Source organism: Pantherophis guttatus, chromosome 1 (genome assembly GCF_059756535.1).
Source record: "Pantherophis guttatus breed Tessera chromosome 1, ASM5975653v1, whole genome shotgun sequence".
Taxonomy (NCBI): domain Eukaryota; kingdom Metazoa; phylum Chordata; class Lepidosauria; order Squamata; family Colubridae; genus Pantherophis; species Pantherophis guttatus.
Genome location: NC_142063.1, coordinates 306,967,623 through 306,985,081, shown reverse-complemented (window position 1 = coordinate 306,985,081; position 17,459 = coordinate 306,967,623). Strand labels below are relative to the sequence as shown.

Genomic DNA, 17,459 nt, shown 5'->3' with positions numbered 1-17,459 from the left:
TCTGAAAAGTTTACCGAGGTTGATGAACACCGCTTTAAGCGGGATGAAAGAGGCACAGAAGGGCCCTCCTCGTGCTTTTTGCTCCGCGCTCCACGCTTACGCATCTCCTTCAGGCTTCGCTCCCCACCAACGCTAATCGAAACACAGCAATGCTGTGCCAAACGGATCTTTCCTCTCTCTCTCTATTTTTTTAAAGATCACCAGAAATAACCTATAATCTGGGCCAGATTGCAGCAAGATTCAAACCGAAAGCTCCTTTTCCACTTTATTGGATGAAGAATAGACCAAGTGGTTTTTTCCCCCCCTCAAAACCAGCCCAACGCAGGCCCACGGCGGTTCCTTCCACCCTGAAACTGTGCACAGGCTCCGAATTAAGCGCACGGGAAGCCTCTGGGGGAACCGAGAGGGCGGCGCGACTCAATTACTCTTTTTACGTCGTGAGGCAACCGCCGAGGCTCGGCCCCTCGCTGGATCCGCCTCTTTCGGCGCTGGCCCCGCTGGGGAGGAGCCCTCATGGCAATGGGCGAGCCTCCGGGTCCAGAGGCACAAGGCAGCCCGACAGATGGGCGGCTACCCGCCTGCAGCAAAAGGGGCCGACGGTTCGGGCTTGTCAGCGTCCTCGGGATGATGGGCAAGCAGCTGGAGGGATTCAACGGGAGCTGCTCTGCCCCGGCCGCCGCTTTGGGATGCTGAGCCGCCGCGTCGTCAGCATGTAGGCAGCGCTGCAGGAAGTGCTTGAGAGTTCAGGCGAGGGAGAGTTCGAGCGGCTTTCCTTTCGGGCGAGGCTCACGAGGGAAATCGGGCCGAGCGACCCCCTTTTTTTAATATATTTTTTTCCTTCAGCCCGGGACGCAGCTGCCGCCTCACCCCGGAGCAGACGGCAGCCCGCGGCGCGGCGCCCACCCCAGCTTGCAAAGGAGCGCCTCCTCCTGCGATGCCGGTTTTAATTTCTCTTGAAGACAGCCGAGAGACGTCGGCTTGCGTGAATGGGCGGGATTGATGCCCTTTTAATTAGGGTTTTCCAGCTCGATCTTCCAAGTGACCGGTGGCTTCCCACCCCCCACCCCCACCCCCCCTCTAAGGCTAAGACCTACGGTTAAAAGATGTACACGTTTGTGGTGCGAGATGAAAACAGCAGCATCTATACTGAAGTCTCTAAAATTCTCCTCTCCACCGGACAATGGAAGAGGCTCAAAAGAGATAATCCCAGATTCAACCTCATGTTGGGCGAGAGGAACAGGCTGCCTTTTGGGAGGCTGGGTAAGCAAGCCGCACGCGCGAACCTGGGCACACCCGGCTGGGTCGGGGGTCGGGGTTGGGGTGGGGGGTGCAAAGCATGAGGCAACCTTTCTGCGGAGCTCTTCGGGAAGAACGGGGTTCCTGGCTTTTTCCCGGCAGCTGATCGGCCTCCAAAGACCCCGCTGATCTGCATGCGGCGGCCGAAGTTTGGAAGTGCTGGCGAGAGGGGTGCGGTAGGGAACGCCTGCCAAACCGGGGTCTGCAGATGTTAGCAATGGGGTGTTGTCTGCTGCAACATTAGGAGTGACTTTATCTTTAGCAAGCCAATGAGACTAGCTGGATGCCAGGTTGTGAAAAGGGTGGATGTGTAATATATCTGTTGGGGTTAGAAAATATTGCAGGGAAATACAGGTGCTGAGCTGGGGTTGGGTTTTTTTTGCATTTTCTTCTTTAAACCCAGGGCAGAATCATCCGTTAAGTTAGCATTGTTATTGATACCTTTATTTTGCAACAATATATTCACTCCCATGCAAAATAGATATCTAAAATCAAAATAAAATCACAGTAATACAGTTTTTACAGCTTTTGTAACAATTGATGCTGTATTCAAACTGGTATGTCAGTGGTTTTTTTCCCCAATGGGAATGCAACTTTGCTGACTCCTTTTGGCATTTAAAAAATCCCTTTTTTTGCTTTTGCAATAATATTTTAGTTGCTCACCAATAGCAAACTATTCAACATGATTGTGTCAGATGTCAGGCATCCAGTTCTCTGCCTTTTTCTTCATGTTGGTTTGAACTGAATGCAGGGTATATTTAAATAGCCTACAGACTGGGTTTTCTATGAGCAGTGAATTTTAAAGACTGCATATATTCCTTAAAATGATTCATAATAAAGGCAGAGGGAAAAAACTCTAAGTGTTACTAATTTCCGTAACCCGTTGAGAATATTACAGTATGCATAGACCTGGTGTTTTTAGTATGTTTACTCAGAGTGCAGTCCCCATTCACTTGGGAGCAAGCTCCAGGAACCCCAAATGGGATTTAGCTTTGAGTAGATGTATGTAATAATGTGCTACATGTTTTTGTTAGATTGTGACTAAGGCCAGAATTATGAATATAATGGATTTTTACAATGATTTTTATTCAAGTGAATTGTGGAATGTTTTTCCACCCTGGGGTACTCTTTGAGAAATACTAACAATTATTCAATCAAAAAGAGGAATTAATGTTTATAAATAAGAAACAGGCTTCTTTAACTTGGCATCTTTCAGTATGACTCCCTGAATTTTCAGTCAGTATGGCATAAAACTTTGAACTGAATTGTTCAGTTATTGGTTCAGTTACTGTTCAGATGCTGATCCACTTTTCAATGGAAGAAATTTGTAGAATTCATTTTCTTCCACTGAAAAGTAGATCAGCAATTTAGTTCAAAGTTTTATGCCATACTGACTGAGAATTTAGGGAGTTGAACTGAAAGATGCCTCTTGCTATAATTTAAAAGAAGAGGCTTATTTTCAAGTGGGCTGTTTTAAAATTCAGTTCATGGACTCTGCATTAGTCTTTCAAAAGCAAAGAAGAAGAATGGCTTCCTTTTATATAGTGGCTTCTTATATTATTGTGATGTTAGAGAGTCACAACAATCATTCCATTTATTGTTATATGCATGCAGGTTTCACTGGCATCAGAAAGAGACAGAGTCATCCAGGCCTCTGGATGGCCTTGGTTGGACTCACAAACTGAGTAGTATTGAGCTTAGTTAGAACTTAGGTGGGCATCTCTAGAGAATTCTAGGGCTATAGAGTAGACTGTAGTCACCAAACACATCCTCCATCCCCCAAGACAGTGGCAAATTACTATTATACTCCTGCCAAGAAGATGACTTGGTTATTCCACATAGGCACAAGGAATTGAGCTCAACTTGAAAGGCTTTGCTTTTACTAGGACCTCCAGATTAATCATATGTATGATTAATCTGGAGGTCCTGTTGGATTTAATCCAAGAAAAAGGGCAATTGCTAAGAGAGGGCTGGGCTCTCCACTGATTTTTTTTTTGAGGTTGGACAGTTATCTGTTAAGAGATGCTTTAATTTGTATTCTTGCATGGAGTAGCAGATTGGACCTGAGGTCCTAATTGGCTTCTTTTAATTCCACAATGGTGTGACTTGCTGAATGTGGAAAATGACCTGGAATTGCTGGAACAGGAGTCAAAGTCCTATAAGTATGTTTAAAGGTAAATGTAAAGGTTCCCCTCGCAAAAATGTGCTAGTTGTTCCTGACTTTAGGGGGCGGTGCTCATCTCAGTTTCAAAGCTGAAGAGCCAGCGCTGTCCGAAGACGTCTCCATGGTCATGTGGCCAGCATGACTAAATGCCAAAGGCTCTCGGAACACTGTTACCTTCCCACCAAAGGTGGTCCCTATTTTTCTACTAGCATTTTTTACGTGCTTTCGAACTGCTAGGTTGGCAAGAAGCTGGGACAAGTAACGGGAGCTCATCCCATTACGCGGCACTAGGGATTGGAACCCCTGAACTGCCAACCTTTTGATCGACAAGCTCAGCTTCTTAGCCACTGAGCCAAAAATAAATAAAAATAAATAAAGTATGTTTAGCTAAGGATATTTATTACCACTGAAAGTAATAGCATAGCCATCTCCAATTAGAGATTGGACACTAGAACAACACTAGAACAAATCTGTCCTTTTTGATTCTCCAGATTTCCCCAAGTTTGTTTCCTCCTACAACTCCATTCTTGCTTGCTGATAACGATGTAGCTTCAAAACATTTTAAGAGTATCATCATTGGCATCCTTCAGTCTCAAAAGACGATCGTATTGTGCTCTAGAAAGAGGTCCTAAAACAGCATCTAGTGTGACTAAAAAGGCCAATTCGAGAGTGGCAATCCCTTCCACACTGAGGGCAGATACATTTTAAGAGCACAAGTTTGAGAAAGCATGCTCCAGAGGGTGAGCTCTGAACCACTGGACTAATACTTTAAAAAAGGTTTTTTAACAAAATATTTAACTAAAAGTAAAAAGTATAAAAGTGCTTTGTACATTGAAAGCGTAACTAAAACTAACCAATTTTAGCCTGTAAAATAATAAGAGGTGAGGGAGCTCATGTTTTTGAGGCTGTGAAAAAAAATAGAAGAGAAAGCAAACCATCCTAGAAAATGCAAAATACTGTAAGAACTAGTATAAAAGTAATGAATCACACCCAAAAAATCCTGCTTTAAAGCAACAGAGAGAATTGTGGTACCTCAAGGACTAACAAATCTCTAGAATCTCTGCTTTTCACTCTTAGATCCTGAAAAATGGTTCATTACATTGGAGTTAGAAAGATGTAACTGGTTTACATGCAACTTACAGATTTCTATTCAATAGAGACGTACCTCTTGCTTTCCAAACACTTTTCTTGTGGAGGGTGTTTGACAAAAATAGCTCTCCTTTGAATTTTCTAGTAAAACAGAAAATTCAGAACAAATGTATGGCCATAACATTGCGGCTGTGATTTTTATACTGAACTGGATCCTGCTTAAACAAACCAAACAAGAGCTTATGATTCATTTATTAAAAGAGAGGGCAGAATCATTGAAACTGCCTTGGGGTATTGTGCTCATATGAGATTTCTTCATTGCTCTGCTCCCTTGACTGCACCTCCTTCCACAAAAGTACCTACTCTGTGATTTATACCTGCTGCAAATCTTAGCCATAATTTCAAAAAGAACAGACATTACTTTTGCTCCTATTTTTGAAGTTGGAATTAAATAAACTGGTAATTGGACTCTGCCACCCTTAAAGTCAGCCTCCCTGTCTCCACTGGCCAGTATATTGCTTGGAAGAATGAAGGATTCGAGTCCAATACATCTGGAGGACATCAGTTTGGAATCAGCCACTAAGTGAGGCTGGCAGTTGCTTAATTTAAAATAGGATGAGTGCTCCAGCAAATGCCAGGGTGTATAATGTCATAAACATTCTGACTGTATAACAGATTATGTGGTTTTTTGTGCTGAAGGCCAATATTCAGTGTTGGGAGTGTATGAGTAAGCAAAGTCAGATGCCACAGCAAAAAGTTTAATGCAAAGAAAAATATGCTTATTTAAGAGAAGTATTCATTATGCATGAGTAAATTTAGCTGCAGTTACCAAGTCGTAAATCACCTTTTCAGCAGAAGGCGAAATCCTGTGGAATATTTATGCTACAAAACATTCATGATAGTGTAAATGTTGGTGTGGTTCCTTTGTCAGACACCTGATGTCTTTCAGCCCTATGGCTGAAAGTGGAATGATTACAGTTTCTGTGCCAAGAAGGGCATCTGTGTTACTGTGGCAATAAATTTTGTTTTCATTTTTCCCTGATAGATATCTATATGCTGTTAATGATACCAAGGCTGGGAATGGATGGATTTTAGAAAATTGTTTGATTTCTCTTTTAAATGCAACAGTCCTGTTAGCAAGGAATTAGTTAGCCTGAGCTACCCTATGTCTGGCTCGGGTACATTTTGTTTCTTCCTCAAATTCTGTCTCTACCTTAAAAACAAAACTTGGGGATAATGGGCTCAGAATCCCTCACTAGCGAAGGAATTAGCAGGTTCCCTGATATTAAAGAAACTATATAAAGTGACTTCTAGTTCAGGTTGCCTTTGCTACTTTTGACCTAGGTTTCTCTTGATCTCTTGAGGAAAGTGATTTGATTAAGGGGTAACAAGGGAATAGCATAGGTATAATCATTTTATTATTAAGAGTTTTACATAATATGTGTAATGTTCTGGGTTTGAAGCAGAAATACATGAATGTGGCACCATTTTGCAGCTCCTAAACCAAACATGCCTTTTTCTGGGATCATATCACAGCTCTGGAGGGCTGAGGACAGACAGCTCTTCATCCTGGCAAATGGATGTTTTGAGGAGTTACCAACTTCTGTGAAAGTAGCTTTGTGTACTACTCAGCCATAATATTGATACTTTATAACCACCTAACCCAATATGCTGCTCCTCATATTTTAAAGTTGCAGTTCCCAGAATTCCTAGCTAAATCTAACAAGTGGTTAGGCCACAAGCTTTTGTTATGCTAAGATGGCTGGAGATTGCCAGGTTGGAAAAGCTTGTCCATGTTGGTTTTTGACAAATCAAGAAAAGATAAACTGAATTTTTTCTATCCCATATGAAACTTGAAGAAAGAAAAAATAATAAACTGAAGAAGGCTCTGAAAAGTAATGAAATTATTAAAAGCAAAATCTGAGCAGCTTGCCAGAAGAATTGAGATCAAAGCAATTAGGATTGAGGATTGAGTAACATGAGTCAGCAGTGAGAGAGGTCTGTTTAAAAGACTAATGGATTGCATTAGCAGAAGCTTTTTGTCCATCAGCGTCATAAGCAGGGAGAAAGTGACAAAATTATATTATGAGCATGATACAAACCTTGTGACTTATATACTTGTCTCCAGTGTTGAGACAAGTATATAAGAGACACAAATATAAGACACAAATATAAAAGGATATTGTGTCCTGACATTGTTGCATGTTTTTTATATAATTGTGGTTATCTGCGGATGTCTCTGTTCATGTCCACCTTTCAAAAATGGTACTGGACTTACTAGTCTTTGAATAAGTGGAGATTAATAATGGTGTTATCTATATTAATGCTTGTTTATATTTGTTTAAAAACATTTCCAGAATGCAAACAACAAGGATATTAACATTCCCTTTTCATAGGTCATGAACCTGGACTTACACAGTTGGTGAACTACTATAGAGGGGCTGATAAACTTTGTCGAAAAGCTTCTTTAGTGAGGTAAGATATTGTTGCTTGCTTGTTTACATGTAATAGTGGGATCCATGCTGCCTTTTTTCAATCTCCTGAAGTTGCGCCTGCATCAAAACACTCAGTGGGATGCTCAGCTTGTTACTGGTTAATCACTGTAACTGTTTTAGATGTGGAAAAGAGCAATTTGCATTCCAAATGCTTATCAAAAAAGAAAAGAAAAAATGTGAATACAAATGAGCAGCCAAAGATGATATGTTATATATCTGTAAAAATAAAGAGATTGTGGGTCTTTGTGCATGTCCATTCAGCGTAAATGTAGATAAAATTAATTGAGTATTATGCTCTCCATTTTAGTAAAAGGGTTGTGGACATTGGATTTCAGGAGGGCAACTCATTTGTGCTTGCTGTGCAGCTGCTTTGTTACTCTGTATGTAGTTAGGTTTATTTAAATGTCTGGTTGCCTTTTGGGGAACAAATCCCTTGGAATTCTCCTCTTGGTTACTTTCTCGGTGCTGCCATTGACAGTCAATTAATTTCAAATACTGCCTCGTGACTTCAAACTGGCATTGCCTCATTTTCAGATATGGATGCTCAATAATTACTTTCAGGTCACAGATCTTGGAAACTAGAATGATTTTTGAATGTAATTGATAACCTTCTGTTCATTTTCTTTAATAGCAACAAAGCAAATACTTTTCTTGAAAGTAGAGCCTTCTTTCAATTTTTAAGGCTATGAAAAGCCAAGTATATATATATTTAAAAATCAATAAATAATATGACTATAGGTATTACTTTATAATTCTTCTAGAATTGTGCTGCTTGGCTAAAAATTGCATGACAGGCCACACTCTTACAGTGAAAAAGAGTGCTAGAGGGCATGTTTTAATGGATAATACACATTTGGATTATATGTGACCTTTATGCTCTGTTGATTTACATATACTAATAAGCCTTAAGGATATGAAATCCATTAAGTTCTGGTTGGCATTTCTAATCTCTGACCTTCCTTGAAACATAAAATGAAATGCTTGTGGGCTTTGCCAAATGTTTTGTTGTGTTTTAGGATTCATTTAAAGTCTTGCAAAATGTATAGCAGGTTTTTAGGCATTTTAACTGGCACAACAAAAATATCTTCTTCCTTAAACTGTTGGTAAATTTAATTCCAAACCAGTCTTTTCCAGCCAATTATTTGTAGAATATTTGTTGCTCCCCAAGTAAATCTGTCTGGTCCATTAATCCATTAAAAACATTCTTAAATTCTTATCAGCTTTATGCCATTTTGTATATTAAGTTACCAGTTAGCTTTTCTTCTATTCTGAGTTGAAGTTTTACTCACTACCTATTCACCAGGTAGTTTTTCAAATTGTTGTTTGGAGGACCTCTTACCTGTAAAATAATTGTAAATCGTAGGGTGATTAGAAAACAAGGTCTAGTGTCCCTATCCAGTGTCCTTAAAGGGTCTCCAAAATCCAGTGTCCTTAAAGGCTCTGTTGTTGTTAAGAGCTTGATGGTTTTCTGTCTCCTGGTGCTAAGACCTGCAGGATGCTACTAACCTGCAGTCTCCTTGTGAGGAGGAGAAGAATGAGAAGAATCTCTCCTCCTCTCCTTTATTCAGAAGGACTCTGTTAAACTGAGCTAGCTGCCAGGCAATTGGTCATTACAGCTATTTCACCATTTACCTCATCCAAAACTTGATTTGATAATGCCTGGGAGTTTTAAAGTTACAAGCTCAACATATTTGGAGAGTGCAAGTTGGGTGGGGAAATCTATCCCAGAATTATCAAGGCATTTGATTGAAGATAGCACCTGATTGTGAGCAAAATCATTTTAGGGGAAAAAAAACCCTTAAAAATGAGCTTGTCACCATTTGGAAGATAAAACGTATGCTGGCGGTTGTAGTGAAGCTTTATTTCGTTTTTTTATAATATGGAGAAAGTGTATAGAACATGATGCTTTTTTCTTTTTCTTATAACATCAAATCTGAACAATTCTAACAAGGGTTGAATGGTGAGAGGTTTGGGGGTAGATAAAAGGATGTACTCATTTAGGGCACAGTTAAATTGTGCAAGTCATTACGTATCGGGTATCATGAAATACATTGACTGCCACCTTAATATAGCTTTACGGTAATACAGTTAGAATGTATTTCATAAGAGATAAGATTATCAAAACATACTACCTTTCCCCCAAGATCGGGTTCATCATGTTCACAAATACAATAATTACTTGCAATAACAACAGTTGTTCCCATGTCCTCTCTATGAGCTTCCTAGAGGATGAGTAGCTGGCTGCTGTGGGATCAGAAAGCAAGAGATCTTTGGCTGATCCACTGGAATTGTTTTTTTAATGACAGGGGAATAAAAGGGGCTTCAAAAGGTACCAAAATTTGCTCATAGGCAGCAGGTGCACAGGGCCTATCATGAGTATTTATATAGGTAGACAGGAAGGGCTATAAATTCCTTAATTATCTAATTAATACAGAATAATAACATATATTTGAAAACTAGCATGAACTATTGTTCTGGAGGAGACTTCATTCTTAGGGATCATAAACTGATTGTTTCAGTTTCAGTCACTGAGCCTTGGATCAGAAGATCTTAGGTTATAGGTTTGAAGAAGACATCAGATCAAAGTTTTTGAACATGTCTTTCATGACAGCTACTTTAGAACAGCATCCACCTCAATATTAACTATTTTGGGTAGCAATAGTTATCCGGAATTTTTGAGAAGCATTTTTCCCTTATCTAGATATCAAAGAAACTGAAGCTCCTACATCCAAAGTAACCGGACAAGCTGCATTTGTCCTTCAAGACATACGTAGATGACTAAGGAATAGAGAATGTATTATTTCCCTCATGGGAATATTTTCCAAAAAAAAGTTTTCCTATAATTTTGGAAATACATGCATTGAGAAGTAGAGTCACTGGATTACTGTATTCATTTCCGTACTGTGTTCTGAAAAACAGAAATGATTGGATTGATCCAAATGTGTTGGAGGCAATTGGCAGTAATATGAAAGATGTTTAAATCAAAAAGACCAGCTAAGATCTCGATCTTTCTCTCTGTAGATTAATCAAGACAAGCCCTGAATTGGTGGAGGCTTGCACATGGTTTCCAGAATCTTATGTGATTTATCCAACCAATTTGAAGACACCAGTAGCTCCAGCTGAGAATGGGCTTCATCATCTGATAAACAACACAAGGACAGATGAAAGGGAAGTCTTTCTGTCATCCTATCAGAAGAGGAAAGAGAGTGGAGAAGGAAATGTGTGGATAGCCAAATCTTCAGCAGGAGCCAAAGGTTAGTTTCTGACAAAGACTCTGGAATGCATTACTTTTATTTATATAGTTTTTTATTTATCCAAGAGAAGTTTTTAGTTATCCAAGAGAAGCCATGGAGTATAAAAACCATGGCTTATTAATAAAAAAGGTCTCATATTCAAATTCCAACTTTGCTATTCAATCACTGATTCAGACATATTCTCCTGGGTTCCATGGGTAAATTACTACTTTGCGCTAAACTACAATGTGGTGTGTTTGTTTTATACCTAGTGTGTCTCATGGAGCAAAAACTGTTGCATTTTTTAATCAAATTTTTGGCCTTATTGGGATACATTAGCAATTGTGGCCTATTTGACAAACCATGGGTAAAATAAACCATGGTATAGCTTGATACGCAGCCAGCCAGGATAATTTGACATAATTTGATTAAAATTGATAGAGAAAATGAACAGAATCTGGAAAAAGAGATTGATACTAAAGCCAGTTTAAAATTATTCCCTTCCCTAAGGTCAAATATTGTGTGGTAGCTTTGTTGCAGATCTGTTGAGACCACAACTCCACTGACAAAGATAATTGGGTAAGAAAAGTAACCGGGCCTGCTTTTTGGGGTCCAGCAACAGCAGTCAAAGTTTTATTATTATACTAGCGGCCTAGAAAACTGATCTTTCTTGCAGACCTTTCATTACCTGGCTAGGTAACATCTTCAGTGCTAGAAGAGAATGGGGCTTGCTCTCTTTTTTATTTACAGAGCTTGTTGTGTTAGTGGGGTATATTTTTCTCCTTGGTAGTCCCTTGATTTCAGCTATGCCCCAGCCAGGTAATGAAATACCTACAAGAAAACTATCGAGCTCAGTGATCACCAAGAACTCCACAGTTCAATCCTGAGTTACTTTCCTGTCTCTTCTATTGATACCCAAAGTTATAGGTTAAGCTCCAAAAAAAAGTTTTGAGTTATAATTCTAAGAATGGGTTGTTGATATTTTATTTAGTACTTCTCTATTCAACCCCTTATTTTTTCAATTAGGTGAAGGAATTCTAATTTCTTCAGAGGCTACTGAACTTCTGGATTTTATAGATAATCAAGGACAAGTGCATGTGATTCAAAAATACCTGGAGAAGCCTATGCTCCTAGAACCAGGTCATCGCAAATTTGATATTAGGTAATGATTTCTTTTTAAAAAATATTTTGTGTCGGGGGTGCTTTTCGTTAATTTTCTGTCAATTTAGATTTGTTCAAATGCAGTGGATATGTGCATTTGTATTGTGTTTTTTAGTATTATGTAAATATTAATTTTTAATTCACTTTAATTACCACATATTGTCAAATATTTGTTATTAAATCTGATTCTTATGATTTGGAATCGTGATACCTAATTTTTTTTAAAAAAATTATACATTGTGATATGTTATTTTTCTAACTTTTAGAAGTTGGGTCCTAGTGGATCACCAGTATAGTATCTACCTCTACAGAGAAGGTGTTCTACGGACCTCTTCAGAACCTTACAATAGTGCTAATTTCCTGGACAAAACCTGTCATTTGACCAATCACTGCATACAAAAAGAATATTCTAAAAACTATGGGAGATATGAAGAAGGGAATGAAATGTTTTTTGAAGAGTTTAATCAGTACTTGGTGAATACTTTGAACATTACTTTAGAAAATACAATTTTACTGCAAGTCAAAAATATAATAAGGTATGTATTTGTCTTTTATTTTCATCCTAGCCTATCGGCAAGAAGCTTTTTTTGTATAATTATTATTCATATATTATCTGCACTCTAACAACCTGAGACTAGAGGCTAAGAAGCCAAAGACATCAACTGTGGTCCCTGGAGGCTATGTGAAGTCTCCCTGGGAATTTGAATTGTGAATGTGTCAGAAAATGGAGAAAAGGGACAAGAATTTTCCAATCTCTCTCCCTCCCTCTCCTTCCTTCCCTCCCTCTCTCTCTAACACACACACATACACACAGTCTTTCTCTATTAGCAGTGATATTTAATATATATTTGCAGTGATATTTAATGTTTAGCTCCTTTTTTTTGCTGTATGAAAACAATTCTAGTAATACCCAACGATTTCCTCCTGCTTTACAGGTAGTCCTTGACTTATGATCACAACAGAACCCAAAATTTATGTTACTAAGCGAGATAGCCTTAAGTGAGTTTCAACCCATTTTATGACCTTTCCTGCCACAGTTGTTAAGTGAAGCACAGTAGTTGTTAATACCATGGTTATTAAATGACTCTGGCTTCCCCACTGACTTTGCTTGTCAGAAGGTAACAAATGGTGATACATGATCCCGGGACACGGCAACTGTCGTAAATGCATGCCAGTTGCCAATCGTCCAAATTTTGATCATGTAGCCATGGGGGATGCTGCAATGGTTGTACGTGTGAAAAAGGTAACTTTTTTCATTATTGTTAACTTAGAACGGTCACTAAACAAATGGTTGTAAGTCGAGGACCACCTGTAATTAATGTTTCTACCATTTTGTATGTTTATACTATAAGGCAAGTTTAATCAGGCACAGAGTTTCTAGGCGTCTTACTTTATAGCAAGCCTGCTTTCCATAAAAAATCCTTAATGTGTATCATGAGGATGACTTGCATCATGTTAAGCCCATTACCTGCCACGGAATGCTGCTTGCAAACATTTATGCTAAGATGAAAATTTAATACCATTCCTAAAATAAAACTCAGGTTGTTAAAGACACTAGGCTTGTCAGCTGGAAAGTGCTGGGTGCTGTAGATGGGCTAAGCTCCCATTACTTGGCCCAGCTCCTGCCCACTTAGCAGTTTGAAAGCATGTAAATGCAAATAGATAAATAGGTATCACTTCGGTGGAAAAATAACAACATTCTGTGCTCCTCAGCATATAGCCATGTTGGCCACAGGACCACCGAAAGGGTCTTTGGACAATGCTGGCTCCCTCAGCTAAGAAACGGATATGAGCACTGCCTCCTAGAGTTGGATATAACTGGACGGGGAAAACTTTTACCTTTACTTTGATTGAAATTGGCTTACCTTACCTTACCTGTCTGTCTAAAGAAAACCCTCCATTGACCGTTTCATTGTATGTTTTGCTAATTTTGGACAGTGTAGATTTTAGGTATTGAATACAAAATCATTTAAAATCCTACTTATTGGGCTCCAGATATCCTGGACCACAACTTCTACAATTTCCCACCACCTTGACCAGTACAGTTATATGGAGTGAAATCCAAAACGGGATATGGGAAACGGGTCCTGGAAGTTGCCATAGATACTTAACTGTTCACACAAAATGTTGAGTCAAAACTATAAAACTAGATTATGGATTTAATGCAATTCAGTGAGCAAATTCTGCCGTCTAATCCTTCTCAGTGACTTTACTGTTATTTTAAGCAAAGATATTCACTATTGGCATTTCTTTTTAGTACTTTGATTATTCAATTTAAGTATTATAGGTGTTGAACAAAACAATAATTCAGTGATGGGATATTTCATTCTATTCACAGAAACTGCCTTATGTGTATAGAACCTGCTATCAGTACCAAACATCTTCATTATCAGAGTTTCCAGCTCTTTGGTTTTGATTTCATGGTGGATGAGGACTTGAAAGTTTGGCTAATTGAAGTCAACGGGGCTCCTGCATGTGCCCAGTAAGCATCCTTCTAAATGTCCCCTTGAATATGTGAATGGTGTCATAATGTCTTCCTTAGAGTTTACTGTAAACTGTTTTGAACCGATAAGACTTTCCATTTGGATAGGTGGACTATAGATAGCTTTTTTCCCCTTTTCCTCCTTGCTGGGATTCATTTTATTTGATCCAATTTAAATAGTTGCTCTGCTCATCTTTGTTACTCTAGGTGGCTTACAAAATTAAGCAATAGTAACACAATACCCCCAATATAATAGCCATAGAAGCATAAAAAGTTAAAAACAATTTAAAAACCACACGGTACAGTCAATGGGAGATCACAATCTATTCAGGAACAGTACAACCATTTTACTATTGTACTGCTTTGTACCACTGTCTGTTCCCTAGGCCGGAGGGCAAAGCCATATCTTCAGGCCTTTTGGAAGGCCATCATTCAAGGCTGCATTCTTATACAACTGCCAATGTCAAACCATGACAGCCTACTCCTGCCTATCTTGGATATTCTTCTTTCCCTTAAAAATTATTCTTTTTTCTTGCCTGGTGCTCCAAGCAGCCCTGATTGATTGGCTCTAAATCTCTTGCACTGTCCCAAATATTTTTTGTGTTGGGAATGGCTAGCTAGAGGCAAGATCCATCAGCCTGGCTGTTGCCTCTGCTCATTCTAGCTAAGGTGATCAAAAAAGAAGATGGCCAACTGGGAAACCCTCTGCCTGGACAATCCTAAACTATTTCTTCTCACTTCTATGGAACAGCTAAATTGAGGAAATCAGATTAAATAGAATTATGTGGTAAGACAGTAATACTGTAATTTAGGGGATCTACATGTGTTATGCTTTTTTACATTTGCTTTATGCTAGAGAGCTATGAAAAATAGGCAACAGAAGAGTTTTTGCTAAGGAATACATGGGAAAGACCCTAATATACGAAGAGGCCTTTTTTTCTATTGGTTCATCTTTCTCTAGAATTGATCTGCAGAGAGACTTCCGGCGGCGACCTCAGCGCGTTAGGGACGAAAGGGACGGCGCTCCATTCCTGAGTCTCTAACAATCCCACATCTGGAGCCGAAATAGGTGCTATCGATCTCGGAGGGATTGATAGTTTAAAGGGGACGTCTTAGGACCTCGGAGGAGACTGCAACTCCCTCGAAGGTACAAGACAAGCCCTTAATCCAGAGTGAGGAAAAACTAGCCTTTCGAGACTGGCCGGAGGCGCTGACAACTGCGTGAGTGGGAAGCAAAGATTGAAAAAAGAAAAGAAGTCATCAACAGAGGACTTTAACCTAAAAAAACCCAAAAAGCATTTGATGAAGAAGCAGACGCTGGTGGCAGAGATACCGGGAAAAGACATTAGACAAGCGGCGGCAGAAAGGATCAGGCGGATTGGAGCCATTTTGAATAAATATGACAGCGCAAAAACTTTGAACAGCCGAGAGAAAAGAGAGAGCGACGAGAATTGCGGAGGATTTAACTCCGATATAACCGGATTTTATTGGGGTGGACTGGATCGAGAGGACTAAATTGAGAATAAGAATAAGAACAGATCTTGCGAGATTGAAGGAAATAAAGAGAGAGTGAGGAGAGTGGTGTGCTGGAGACCGGAAGGAAGATTGAAGGAAATAAAGAGAGAGTGAGGAGAGCGGTGTGCCGGAGATCGGAAGGAGGATTCTGGACGGATTTCTATAAACTGATTGCATTGGACTCTATTGGCTTCGGCCGGGCAGATTGGATTAAATTGGAAAGCCGAGTGTGAAATAGACTGAGGAGAGCGGTGTGCCGGAGATCGGAAGGAGGATTGAAGGAAATAAAGGGAGTGTGAGGAGAGCGGTGTGCCGGAGATCGGAAGGAGGATTCTGGACAGATTTCTAAAAACTGATTGCATTGGACTCTATTGGCTTCGGCTGGGCAGATTGGACTGAATTGGAAAACCGAGTGTGAAATAGACTGAAGGAGAGTGTGGACATTGCATTGACAGAGACGAAACAAACTTTGATATAACGTATTTTGAGCGGACTTTTAGAAGCTACCAATATTTTCACCATTTCCACTGGCACTCTTCTAAAAAACTGGGATATATAACAATCTAACCGTTAAATATTGAACTATTGAACTATTGAACCACTGAAACAACTGGTGAACAAACGGACGATATAGCTATTAATGGTCTGGCTTAATCTTATAATATACTAGAACGCAATAGAATTGAAAAGAATATTTAATAATTTAGTATTTTTTCTTTCTTCTTTTTTCTGTTTGTGACTATATAAGAATAAGTTGATTATAACAATAACAAGTTGATCATTCAAACAACTATAGAGTACTATATGTGTGATAAATATTGATTGAAAGCTAATTAATTTAAACAATTTAATACAGTTATAACAATTAAGATAATTAGCAATATAAATTGACATAGAATTGATTTTAGAATTACTATAAATACTGCTAGTGAAATAGATCTTTTAACTTGCAATTAATTTAAGGATAAGGTAATTTATAAATTGCTAGAAACGTGCCCTTTCCCTGCTGTTTCCCCCATTTCTACCTTCCCTCCCCCTGCTTTTCTCTTTTTTCTATATATATTATTATTATATTGCTGATTGCTGATTAGAAGTATTTCCACTAATATTAATTCCAACAATAACGTTTCATTTAAACCATTAACATAAAATAGGCAATACATAATTATATGAAACTGTGGACAAGACTAATACGTACAATAGACATGGCTACTTCAAGTATATCAACTACCATTAAAACAACCAAAAAGGTACCCCAAACCCAAACACTACTAGTGGCCTCCCCAGTACAGCAAAAGACGGGAGAAGAAAAGACCAATACTATCATAGGCATGCAGAATATACAGGCTGCCCTCGCAATGATACAAGAGGGAATGAAAAGGATGGAAGATAAGATGACGCTAAATCACGATGAAACTAGAAAAAACCATGAACAATTGCGACTGGATGTAGGGGAAATTAAAGATGACATTAGAAACATAGATGAGAAGATAGTGAAAATCCAGCAAAATATCATAGAAAATGAACAGAGAATACATAAAGTGGAGGAAAAAACGGAAGCTACAGCCTCGAGGATGGAGAGGATGGAGAACCAACATGAGGAGGAGCCGAGACACCGAAGATGCACTCACATTTCTTGAAATGGAGAAGGCATCCTTCTTCCTTAGATTCCAAAATATAGAAGAACAGAGAGATGAAGACCTGGGCGAGATTATGATCGAAATACTGGCAAAGGCAACGCACAAAGATAAGGACGAAATTAGAAATGGAATTGATGAAATTTACAGAGCCTTTACAAATTATGCAAGGAGAAACAAACTCCCCAAAGAAGTCCATATTAGGTTTACAAAAAAAACAATGAGAGAAGAAATATATAGAAGAAAGAGAGGAGACAGTCATATACAAAGGGAGGGAAGTTCTAACATTGAAACAAGTACCGAGAAGAGCCAGAGACAGGAGAAGAGACTACAATTTCTTAAGTAGACAACTGAATAAACTCAAGATAAAATTTAGATGGCTCATAC

The 17,459-nt window shown here is 39.0% G+C and overlaps 1 protein-coding gene across 2 annotated transcripts in view; it reads left to right on the top strand.

Annotated features, from left to right (window-relative positions):
• The first annotated feature begins 17 nt into the window (after positions 1–17).
• Positions 18–17,459, top strand: part of TTL (tubulin tyrosine ligase) — a 28,722-nt gene continuing 11,280 nt past the window's right edge. Inside the window, exons 1-7 of one of the 2 annotated variants that reach the window (XM_087883276.1) lie at positions 18–1,260; positions 6,946–7,024; positions 10,066–10,298; positions 11,304–11,439; positions 11,705–11,974; positions 13,777–13,920; positions 14,882–15,173. In XM_087883276.1, coding sequence (XP_087739402.1) covers positions 1,104–1,260; positions 6,946–7,024; positions 10,066–10,298; positions 11,304–11,439; positions 11,705–11,974; positions 13,777–13,920; positions 14,882–14,963 — 1,101 coding nt within the window. In that variant the 5' untranslated portion in view covers positions 18–1,103 and the 3' untranslated portion in view covers positions 14,964–15,173. Of the gene's footprint in view, positions 1,261–6,945; positions 7,025–10,065; positions 10,299–11,303; positions 11,440–11,704; positions 11,975–13,776; positions 13,921–14,881; positions 15,174–17,459 lie in introns of those variants that run through there. The other variant, XM_034427556.3, reaches the window with a different exon arrangement.